Source organism: Scophthalmus maximus, chromosome 3, assembly GCF_022379125.1.
Source record: "Scophthalmus maximus strain ysfricsl-2021 chromosome 3, ASM2237912v1, whole genome shotgun sequence".
Taxonomy (NCBI): Eukaryota; Metazoa; Chordata; class Actinopteri; order Pleuronectiformes; family Scophthalmidae; genus Scophthalmus; species Scophthalmus maximus.
This window is the reverse complement of record NC_061517.1, coordinates 2,759,621-2,771,726: the sequence shown is the minus strand read 5'-3', so window position 1 is coordinate 2,771,726 and position 12,106 is coordinate 2,759,621. Positions and strand designations below refer to the sequence as shown.

The 12,106-nt window shown below is 51.7% G+C and overlaps 1 protein-coding gene across 1 annotated transcript in view; it reads right to left on the bottom strand.

The window, feature by feature from the left end:
• Positions 1 to 11,478, bottom strand: part of LOC118316962 (cadherin-4-like) — a 192,925-nt gene extending 181,447 nt beyond the window's left edge. Inside the window, exons 1-2 of the mRNA XM_035645296.2 lie at positions 11,132 to 11,478; positions 9,498 to 9,627 (exon numbers count right to left, since the gene is read on the bottom strand). Of these exons, the coding sequence (XP_035501189.2) occupies positions 9,498 to 9,627; positions 11,132 to 11,188 (187 nt within the window). The 5' untranslated portion in view covers positions 11,189 to 11,478. The remainder of the gene's footprint in view (positions 1 to 9,497; positions 9,628 to 11,131) is intronic.
• Between the last annotated feature and the right edge of the window lie 628 nt (positions 11,479 to 12,106).

The following is a 12,106-nucleotide window of genomic DNA, read 5'->3' as shown; positions in this document are numbered from 1 at the left end:
CTCTCTCTCGAGCTTTGAAGCTCTATTTCCTCTGATCCCCCATCTCCCCCCCCAGCCCCCAGCCCCCCCGCGCTGCCCAGTGTGACGGCCCCGCGCCGGGCGAGTCCGTCTAACAGGCGGACTACACTGATTCCCGATCATTAAAGAATGCGGCTCTGATGGAACATGTAGATATCAGCGGGATGCTGCGCAGGGCATTTTCTGGTCCAGATTACACCCCGGCCCCCCCCCTACACACACACACACACACACACACCTCGTACTGTACATCCAAAGGCGTAGTGAGCGCAACAGTGAGGTTTCCGGAAGTGAAAACCCCCATATTCAAATTCTCCACTGACATTTTGATTGTTAGCCATAACGTCGCAACCGTCCGAGGTCGACTCACCACGAGCCAAGAGGTTGAGGAACGATGGGATATTGACATGAAGGAGCCACGAGTCCGTAGGAAATCAACCGAAGGAAAACGTATTCACTTTCAACTTTCAAATTCAACTCAATTCACGATGTTACGGAGAAACACTACACTACCCACAATTCCGAGCTCTTTGAATAATTACGTACACAGTCTTGTACCTTTGCCCTTTATTCCGTTTCTCTTCCGTATTTCTTTTTTGCTCCGAATTAAACGCTTTATGGTGACGATTCATCTCGTAGCTTATTGGTTTTGCCTCCAGACTTAAAACTATTTGTATAAGGATTCCGGAAATTCACTTTTGGAAACGGAGGCCTAAAAAAAGTGGGTCACTGTTGCACTTCTATATATATATGTATAAGTTTATATACATATATATATGTATATGTTTATATACATATATATATATATATATATATATATATATATATACATATATTTATTAACAACAGAAATCAGATGTTTCCTGGCTTCAGTGTGCTGACGTCTTTCTGATGCAGCACACTGTGTGTTAGAAATACTTTTGTCGTGAGGAGGAGCGAGGGACAGTCTGACGCACCGACAGTGAGACTTCAGGTCTGTTGTATCGGGAGCTGCTGGTCACAAAGAAACACCGGGACAATATGACAATAATCTCCTTATGTGCTCCCACGTTGCTTCTCTGAGCCCCTGGAGGCGTTTTGTGCCTCGGAGGCTCGTCAGCATCTCTCTCTCTCTCTCTCTCTCTCTCTCTCTCTCTCTCTCTCTCTCTCTCTCTCTCTCTCTCAAATCAATTCTTAATAAACCATCTGAAGGCTTCCTTCTGCTTACACCTTTCACCCCCCCCCCCCCCCCCCCCCCCCCCCCCCCCCCCCCCCCCTTTCCTCGGAGCTGCGGGGCAAATCAGCCTGCCAAGACGATGAGAGGGAGCAAAGCGATGGGGGAAGAAACCCCCCCCCCCCCCAAAAAAACCGCCCAACAACCTACAATTAAATTAACAAATCACTGTTCTTAATTAATCTGGGACTTTCAGGCAGAACCGTGGGTTTGAGACGTGACTGACACGCCGAGCGCTGCCGGGCGGGAGGGGGCGGGGGGGGGGTAGAGGAGGAGAGGCAGATGAAAGCTTCATGAAAACTTCCTAAGCAGAAAGGCCCCCCCCCCCCCCCCCGTCCGTGGTCGTCTCTTCCTCCCGCCGCCTGACGTCCTCATCACTCCTCCCTCACTCCCACTAGTGCAACAAACGATATCTTTTCCGCCAACACCGCCTCCTCATTCCCTCGCTCCCGCCTTCCTGCTTTTCCCCCCTGGTTCTTAAACCCATGTTTGCTAATGAGGTGTGGGATTGACAGCTGGATTACACCTTTGCTTTGTAATCCTTTCATTCCTGTATTTAGGATAATCAGCCCCTCAGACCAGGGCACAGCTTCCTGAACGCATGTGCAATATTCAGCTGAATTCAGTTTCCCGAAAGCCCAGTTCACAGAAGAGCAATAAAACACTCATTATCTCCACTGAACACTGAGGCCCAACCAGACGCCAATCATCGCGCCGGAGCAGCAGTGGATCAGGAACCAGTGACTGGCACAGTCGGCCATCTTTACTAAGAGTGAGAAGCTTCTGCCTCCAAACCTGCAGCGTTTCACCTTCAACAAACAGCGTGTCCTCCTCCCTCCTTCCCTGCTCCCTTCTCCCTCCTACTCACTCCTCATCTCTCCTCCTCCTCCCTTCTTCTTTCTCTTCATCCCTCCTGTCTCCTCCCTCCTACTTTCCTGCTCCGTCCTCCTCCTCTCTTCTCCTGTCTCATACCTCCTCTCTCCTCCTCCATCCTCCTCCTGTCTCCACTGTCCTCTCTCCTCCTCCTCTCTCCTCCTCCATCCTCCTCCTGTCTCCACTGTCCTCTCTCCTCCTCCTCTCTCCTCCTCCATCCTCCTCCTGTCTCCACTGTCCTCTCTCCTCTCTCCTGTCTCCTCCATCCTCTCTCCTCCTCCATCCTCTTCCTATCTCCCCTCTCTTGTCTCCACTCTCCTCTCTCCATCATCCCTCCTCCCTCCTCTCTCCTGTCTCCTCCATCCTCTCTCCTCCTCCATCCTCTCTCCTGTCTCCTCCATCCTCTCTCCTCCTCCCTCCTCTTCCTATCTCCCCTCTCTTGTCTCCACTCTCCTCTCTCCACCATCCCTCCTCCCTCCTCTCTCCTGTCTCCTCCATCCTCTCTCCTCCTCCCTCCTCTTCCTATCTCCCCTCTCTTGTCTCCACTCTCCTCTCTCCTCATCCCTCCTCTCTCCATCCACCCTCCTCTCTCCTCCCTCCCTCCCTCCCTCACTGGAGCCTGTTCCCTCTGCGGCCACAGGCTTCACTTAGTTTTTTGATCATCCTCAGACTCGGAGCTAGACAACTTATCGAGCTTCTCTACATTCTCCCCCGGCCCAGAGGAGGCGAAGCGCGGGGCCCTTTCATTCGCCTCGCTCCGAGCCTCCTCCTCTGATGTGCTGGAAAAGACAACAGGCAAGAGAGGGAGGGGAAGAAGAAAGGGGATTCTGACCAGTGTGCTTTTGAAAGCGTGTCGGTCCCAGGGCTTGAATTGGCTGGTTCACTGGAGCCTCGGTGCAGTCACGGAGTTCCACCATGTAGTGTTACAAGGTCTTTTGTAGCCTGACAGAGAAGCACAATGTACAGCGGCGCTTCTGACTCACAGCTGTACAAAGATACATGTACAGAGCATCAGCAGAGGCATAATTACACAGTGATCCTCCCGAATACTGACACGAGTGAGAGTTATCTGGAAGAGGGGAGGATACTGCAAACACCGGCAACGAATGACTCTCCGCCCTCACATCATGAAATATGTATCTGCGCTAATTAACTGTTCCTTTAACTTTTAGACCAAACAGTGGACTTATTGTCACACAGCGGGGGGACCATGTCTCCAATAACCAACAGAGTAAAACTAGAGGCCGTGACGTTGTTAAGCCGCCATGGCAACCGTTGCCACAACTACAATAATCCACCAATAACGTGATGTCAACAAGCGGAAACAGATGAATGAGAGCGAGCGAGAAAAACTGTCTGAGTGAAACTTCAACTTGTTTCTAAAAAATACAGACGTATGATTCACGTGCGTTGATTTCCAAAAATGTACCCCATTGATCATTTCTCAACATTTGGAAATATAGACGGACGCACACACTCGCATCAATATCTGAGCTCTGGGTGCCGAGTTAGAGTCGAAACAAAGATCAATATCAAACTTCATCAACTGCAGAAATACGCAGTCAATTAATAATCAGCCAATCAACAGATCAAAAGGCCACATTAGCCAAATATTAAATTTCGAATTCATACTTCAAGCTGAAAGAGTTTCTTGTCCTTTGTTTAAACATCTAATCTCTTTAGTACGTGAAGACATCAGTTTGGGATTATCAAGAATAATCTGTTAATGGGAAAATGGTTCTTGGATGAAGATTATGCGTGATTTGAAAACAAAATGAAAAGGCTCAATTTTGAAGGTCGCCCCCTTCACGTCTGCAGCAGCGACCTAAAGCTGCCCAAGTGTCCTTGAGCAACAATTGAAACATCGCAGCCACGGCGCGGAAAGGAAGGGGAGCGTGGAACTCTGGGAGATGTGCCGGTTCTCCCCCTCCGGGACGATCAATCCGGCCGGCCAGAGACGCCGGCGGCGTGTATCTGGACACGGATCGTCGGACGGCGTTCCTCTGAAAAGCTCCTTTTGTTGTCCAACAGCACCGGGCCCGGACGCCCTGGGACTCGCCACTGTGTCCTGATTAATTAACATTACTGGCACCGGAGTTTGTCGACTCCTCCGTCCGTCCCCTCGGCCTCCGGGCTCAGAGGCCACGACTCGACGCCTGCTGAACTCCAGAACATTTTCAGGACACGTGTCGTCGGACGGGGGGCTTCCTCTTCCGCCCCGTCGTTCCATCCTCGCCCTGACAAAGACGCGGAGGGAAGTTTCGAGCAAAGGGAATAACGCATGAGGCGAGGAGCGCTCGTGGATTTTGTCCTTCCCACGTTCTCTCGGAGAGATCACGCACACCTCCTGCCGCCTGATGAAGAGAAATGTGAGAAATGGACAGAATCTTTTTTTTCTTTTAATGACCCCCATCTCAGTTGGGTGGGGGGGGGGGGGGGGGCAGGGTGGACACGTAACCCAGGGCCGAGTTAGACGTGAGAACAATCTGACATATTTCTGTAACAAGGAGTTTTTTCACTGCAGCGGCTGCGAAGTAGCTTTCAGTCCACGTCTCTTTGATTGTGTCTCATTACGAGAAGGCAGCGAAGAAGGTTTCCGAAGGAAAGAGGGGAGAGAGTCGCCCCGAACTGAACTCCTGCATCTTTCAACATGCTCGGTGCTGAAACGGAAACATATTAATAATAACACGGTGAGAAAAGCAAAAGACGGATTTCCATCCGGACGCCGCCCCGTGACTCTCCCGCCACCGCTGCCAGTATATATTTATCACAGCGCAGCCACAAAACGGGAAGTGACGCGAGAGCAGATCGATGAATCGTCGCTCCGTCCGTCGCCTGCGCGCCCGCGTCGCTTCCGGCCGAATCAATTGGGCCGCAATTAAACAGAGGGCCGGAGAGGAGGCACGCCGTCCACAGGCCCGGGACGTCCCGGAGGCAGGGCGAGGAAATCTGGACCCCTGTTGGCATCGGAGCGTCACCGTGGACTTCAGGATTGTACAGTAACGGCATCTCCACCCGCCTCGTCTCTCCCTCCCTCCCTCTGACAGGAGCGCGTGCGGCTGAAGGACACGGCCGCTGTGTAAGAAAACACAGGCGCTCGGGAGGCTGACCGCTGTCCCGCGAGTCTAATCCCCCCCGTCGACCGCATCCCGAGGGACGGCGAGCGCCGCTCCACCAGCGGACGGCGGGGGGGACGCCTGGCAAAACAGCTGCTCCGCGGCCCCAGTGCGACGAGCGGCTCGGGTTCTCACCTCAGACTGAACGAGCCGGGATGAGAGAGAGAGAGAGAGAGACACAGAGAGAGAGAGAGAGAGAGAGCAGCAGCGTCCTCTTGTCCTCTCTCAGGCACCGAGCGGACCATCTGTGCATTGAAGAGCCACCGAGAGTCCGAGCAGAGTATTTTTAATCGGCCCCTTAATGTCTCCAGCGGGGCCGTAACCTTGGTCCTGCAGGAGCCCAGACGGCCCGTCATCCCGGGCCAGGAGGGGCTCTTAATGTAGCAAGCAGATGACAGGGACGCAGAGTTCACACACACACACATGCACACACGCACACACGCACACACACGCACACACACACTGCAGGGTAACCCAATCCGCAGGAAGTCACCCCCTCCTCTCAAAACAAAAGGGAGGAGATGTCAAAAATCCCATTAAAAATAAAATGGCCTCCACCTGTTTCCCTCCCGTTTCCTTCAGTCTCTCTCCGGTTTGACTTTCTAACGAGCAGCTTGATGAAACCTGGCGGACGCGCACTATGGGCTCCGGACCACCGCCTCGGTGTCCAACGCCGCATGAACTGTTCTACAGCGCCATGTGTTCGAACCCGCCCCCACCCCCCACCCACCCCGACAGCATTCGTCAAGTACAACTGCTGCGTGCAGGTGAAACCAACCGCCGAGCTCATGAACCTCCTGTCCGGACCTCCGGGGAGGGGGTGGACCCCTCGACCATGAGGCTCAATGACCTGTATGAGCCTGACCTCCCAGGACGTAGAGTCGTTCGTCCACCACGCCGAAGGTCGGCGGTTCGATCCCAGCTTCCGCCAGTACACACGCCGTTGTGTCCTTGGGGCACTTAACCCTAACTGGCCTCTGACGGCTCTTCCGACAGTGTATGAATGTGTAAGAAAGGCAGTAAATAGCAACGCTGTATGAATGTGTATGAATGGGTGAATGTGACTTTCCTGAGTGGTCTATATGACTAGAAAAGCGCTAGATAAATACAGTCCATTTACATGGGCTCTGAGGTTACACATTAAGTGAATGTGTGTCGCTCCCCGGGGTCACGTCAGCCCTGCAAGATCATAAACATAAATATAAAAGCAAAGGAACCTGCGTTCTTCTTACTCATCTCCATGAGGCCGGTGGGTCGGGAGACTATCTATATTCTGTTTGAGGGGTGAAGGTGAAGAGAGTTCCGTCCCGACAGGAATGACGTCTTTCATTCCGGCTCCTGTGAAACACTGACACTGTGATTCGGAGGAGAAACAGAGGGCTCAATTTAATCTCGCTCTTTTCTTTGTAGCGTCACGTTGAAAACCGAAGGCGGAGGATCCGCGTGACGTCGGCGGCGCAGTCCGGCTCGCTTTTTCCACATGAACCTGAAATTGAAATTGATGGCGGCCGCCAGCCGCGATCGACCTCTGCACTTCAAAGTTTCAGGATGGAAGAAAAGCAAAAAGTCAACAGCTCAATAAACGGCTCGGCCCCTGGACTGAGTTGCAGCTAGAGAATCACCATTTGGTTTCAAGTCAGAATGCAAAAGCTCCCGTGTCAGGCGACTCGTTGTGGGCGACGGACGGAATCTGCTACGGATGCGATGGAAACACGGCGCTGCAATATTTATTCATATACTTAAATACCAAATGCATTGCGAATCCGTCCTGTACAGAAATTCAGTGTGTGTGTGTGTTTGTGTGTGTGTGTGAGGAAGAGTGAGTGAGTGAGTGAGTGAGTGTGTGTGTGTGTATGTGTGTGTGTGTGCAGAGTGTTTACATCAGAACATGTATGACACACAATTCCCAAAATGGATCCAAGCATCAGAAGAGTTTCCACCATCTCTCTTACTGACATTTTCAAAATACAAATAAATAAAAGACCTGCCTTTCAATCCCCTTACCCCACACACACACACACACACACACACACACACACACACACACACACACACACACACACACACACACGCACGCACGCACACACACACACACACACACACACACACACACACACACACACACACACACACACACACACACACACACACACACACACACACACACACACACACACACACACACACACACACACACACACACACACACGAATGAGACCCCTCACTAATCGAAACAATTATCTCAACCCTGCTGGGGTTTTTCATTTCTTTATTTAATTGCATTTAAATTTAAAAGTGGATCCAATTCGCTGCAAAATGCAAAAGAAAGACGAAAACATTTTTTCTCTCAAATCTCAGACATCATAAAATATGCAAGTAACACATTTTACATATAATAGAGAAAATTCCTGTTTCCAGTTAAAAGCGTGTCCCATCGCTTGCGTGTGTTTTCGTCGTTAACTTTGGGAACTTTCGGTGGATGATGTTTTCCAGATGAGTTCATATTTCACTCGGAAGGAACGACAGGAATTTGTTCCTTAATATTTATGACCAATGTGATCTGAATTAGCATAAAAGCTTATTACAGGAGGATTAATCGAGAGGTGACTAATAAACACAAATTCATACAGGACGAAAATATGAAAAGTGCAGATTCTTGTTGTTGTTTTTAACTTGGGGTGTGAGACGCAATAATGACAAATGCGGAAACGCGTCGGTGCATCTTCGACACTTCAGCTAATCTGATACTTCAGAGACTGAGAATGATGAGATGTGAAAATACACCGTCTCCTCCTCCTCCTCTGACCTCGCGTCTGCAACCACCGCCCTCGTCGCCATCACGACCACGGCCCTAGTTCTGTCCGTCCCATTATCCCCCTGATGGCTAACATGAATATGTGTGTGTGTGTGTGTGTGTGTGTGTGTGTGTCATTACTCCTGCCCCCCATCTGACGGTTTTGGGTTAAACTATGTTATTATTAAAAGCCTCCTCCGAGCGGCTTCCTGCCTCCATCCAGTGACGCCCTCACCGGCGATAAATCAGCTGCCTGAGCTCTGGTAGACGTGCGCGTGCGTGTGCGTGTGTTTGTGCGTGCGTGTGTGTGCGTGTGCGTGTGCGTGTGTGTGTGTGTGAGAGTCTGGACGCAGCAGCAGCAGCAGCAGCTGCGGCTCCGGTGCACATGAAGACGACTCGAGCAGGAAACCCTGACGTGCTCCCAGGGAATACTGTAGATGAATGAAAGTCTTTATGTTTTTATCACAGTTTGCTTGGTCTGATAAGAAGCTGACTGTAGCTGCATCTGCTGGTGAACTGAATTTCTAATCGAACCCCTAAAGATTGAGCTCATGTCAGAACGAGAAGAGACGCGGAGACAATGAAAAGAATAAAGACCAGACGAATAATGCTCTCTGAAAGTAAATGGCTCCATCTCTGATTGTGTGTGTGTGTGTGAGACGGTGTCGACGCCCCCTGCTGGGCTGAAGACATCACTACCACACGCAGAGACAAGCTCACTATACTGTACCAGCCGGGTACAGTCAGTACACTGGAATTGACGAAAACACTCGGAGATCAGGCCGCAGCTTGCCTCAGACTTCACGTCACGTCAACACACACACACACACACACACACACACCTGTCTGTCACCGCTAAGCAGAGTGAGAAGAACACACATGGTGCGGGGGGAGACACCGTCGGCCCGCAGCAGAACAATACAGCTTAGCTAAGCTACGAGAGAGGGAGAGGAAATAAAAAAAATTTAAAAAAAACCATTGGGATCAATAGAGAATTGCAATTAGCCCACGTTGGCAGCGGCGGTGCCAGATTAGACACAGGATGTCGATTCCATTTCCTGCTCCATCGGGCCTCAGACTCCGGGGTTTGGCTCAACCGTGCGACTGGAGCGTCACACGCGAGGAGGAGACGCTGTGGTGGTGGTGTGTGTGTGTGTGTGTGTGTGTGTGTGTGTGTGTGTGTGTGTGTGTGTGTGTGTGTGTGTGTGTGTGTGTGTGTGTGTGTGTGTGTGTGTGTGTGTGTGTGTGTGTGTGTGTGTGTGTGTGAGAGATTGTAGTAAATGAAGATTGTGATAATGACGAGGGAATAAATTCAAAGGCGGTGACGAGGTGACGAGCAGACGCGACGCGGTGACCTCGCGGCACAGAGATGACCCTCATCAGGTCACGTTCCATCACTTCTCCATCCACGCCAAGTGCGGACTTCACTCGCCATCATTCACACCGCAGCTCCTCCGGCCTCCGGGTTTAAACCCGGTCTTACCTTTGAGGATGTCCCGGCCCTGCAGCAGTACATCCCTTGAAACCAGCACGGAGTAGAAGCTCTGAGAGAAGCCCGGTCGGCAGGGAGCCGAGGAGGAGGAGGAGGAGGAGGCACGCTCCCCATTACTCCCCTGGACGAAGAAGAAGAAGAAGAAGAAGAAGAAAACAATGTGAGACATCGATAAACATGGATTCCATGGATTTTTTTTCTTCTTCTGCTTCTTGCCCCTTGAACCCGGGAGAGAAAGCAGCAGAAATTACATTCAACAAGTTAATCAACTGCACGTCCCTGAGTATATAATACCTGCACGCTCGCACACTCTAATGCCCGAGAGGAGAATATAAAAGGGGGCGATGACGCGCTCCACAAAGAAAACAGATGTAATAGGTTTTTGTCCTCAGGACGAAGTGAAACAAAAAGTTAAAAAGAAAACTGCATGAATGCAGCAACATTTTCCTCCTGACTGTGAATCACACACACACACACACACACACACACACACAGACACACACATACACACACACACACACACAGACAGACAGACACACACACACACACACACAGACAAACACATACACACACACACACAGACAAACACATACACACACACAAACACAAACACACACAGACACACACAGACAAACACATACACACACACACACACACAGACAAACACATACACACACACACACACAAACACACACAGACAGACACACACACACAGACACAAACACAAACACACACAGACACACACAGACAAACACATACACACACACACACACACAGACACACACAGACAAACACATACACACACACACACACACAGACACACACAGACAAACACATACACACACACACACACACAGACAGACAGACACACACACACACACACACAGACAAACACATACACACACACACACACACACACACACTCCCCTATGAGTGAAGCAGAGAGATGGAGCAGAGCAGCTCTGCAGCCTCCGGCTTCATATCCTTCAAATACTTCATATACTTCATACAGCATATTACTGATGAAATGATTAAAAGAAAAACGGTTGGAGAAAAAAAAAAAGCAGCGAACAACTTCCGATGGAACTTGTCTCCGGCTCCGGATGTTTGTCGGAGGAGGAGAAAGACTGATGAGGTGATTTACTGCTGAAATGAAACAGGATGACTGGATTCGTTTTGGGGAAATCCTTATTATTTTTTTAAAATCAAAATGAGCAATAGGCTATGTCAACTTGTCGCGGCCCACGCTGCCTCTCTCTGTCTCTCCAGAGGATAGACCTCAGGATCAGAGGACAAGCCTCGCTTCTTTCCTTTTTTTTTGGATTTGACTTTCTCCTGTTTTTCTCTCTCACACACACACACACACACACACACACACGGGAAGAAAAGAAAATCACTCGTGGAACAATTTACGCAGCGACTTGTAGGAAACAGGAGCCGGAGCCGCGCTGCTGCGGCGGCGCATCCCCGGACACACGACTCCATCCTCCCGCCTCCGGCTGCGGCAGCTCGGACTCTCACAAACTCCTCCGCGCCACAGAGAGAGAGAGGGAGATAGAGGGAGAGAGGGGGAGAAGGAGAGAGAGAGAGAGAGAGAGAGAGAGAGAGAGAGGACCCGTCCTCACCCAGAACGCGTCCAGCAGCAGCGCCGCTGTCAGGACCAGAGCGCACTCGGCTCTCATGGTGGCGGCGGGTGGTGAGCGCGTCAGTGGCGGCTGCCTGGACGAGGAGGGGTCGGTCCGGTCGGAACAGTCTGCTCCCCGTGCCTCTTCTTCTTCTGCTTCTTCTTCTGCTGCTGCTTTTTTAATTCCCCTCTTCTGTTCGTGTACACGTCCCCCGGTTTGCTCCGTGAGTGCGCTGCGGCTCTGCCCCCCGAGTTTCCCCCCGGTTCTCTCCTCCTCTGCAGGTGAGCGCTGCGCTCCGCTCCGCTCAGCTCCAAGGCGCAGCCAGCGTCACTGCGACCAACCAACCAGCCAGCCCCTCCCTCCTCCATCTCTCCCTCCTCCCTCTCTCTCCTCCCTCTCTCTCTCTCTCCTCCCTCCTTCATCTCTCCCTCCTCCCTCTCTCTCTCCTCCCTCTCTCTCTCTCTCTCTCTCTCTCACTCCCTCCTCCCTCCCTCCTCCCTCCATCTCTCCCTCCTCCTCTCTCTCTCTCCCTCCTCCTCTCTCTCTCTCTCTCACTCCCTCCTCCCTCTCTCTCTCTCTCTCCCTCATTCCCTCCTTCATCTCTCCCTCCTCTCTCTCCCTCATTCCCTCCTTCATTTCTCTCTCACTCCCTCCTCCCTCTCTCCCTCTCTCCCTCCTCCCTCTCTCCCTCTCTCTCTCTCTCCCTCCTCTCCCTCTCTCTCCCTGCCTCCTCCCTCCCTCCCTCCTCCCTCTCTCCCTCTCTCTCTCTCCCTCCTCTCCCTCTCTCTCCCTGCCTCCTCCCTCCCTCCCTCCCTCCCTCCATCCTCTCTCCCCCTGCCTCCTCTCCTCCCTCCCTCCCTCCATCCTCTCTCTCTCTCCCTCTCTCTCCCTCTCTCTCTCCCTGCCTCCTCCCTCTCTCTCTCTCTCTCTCTCTCTCTCTCTCTCTCTCTCTCTCTCCCCCTCCCTCCCTCCCTC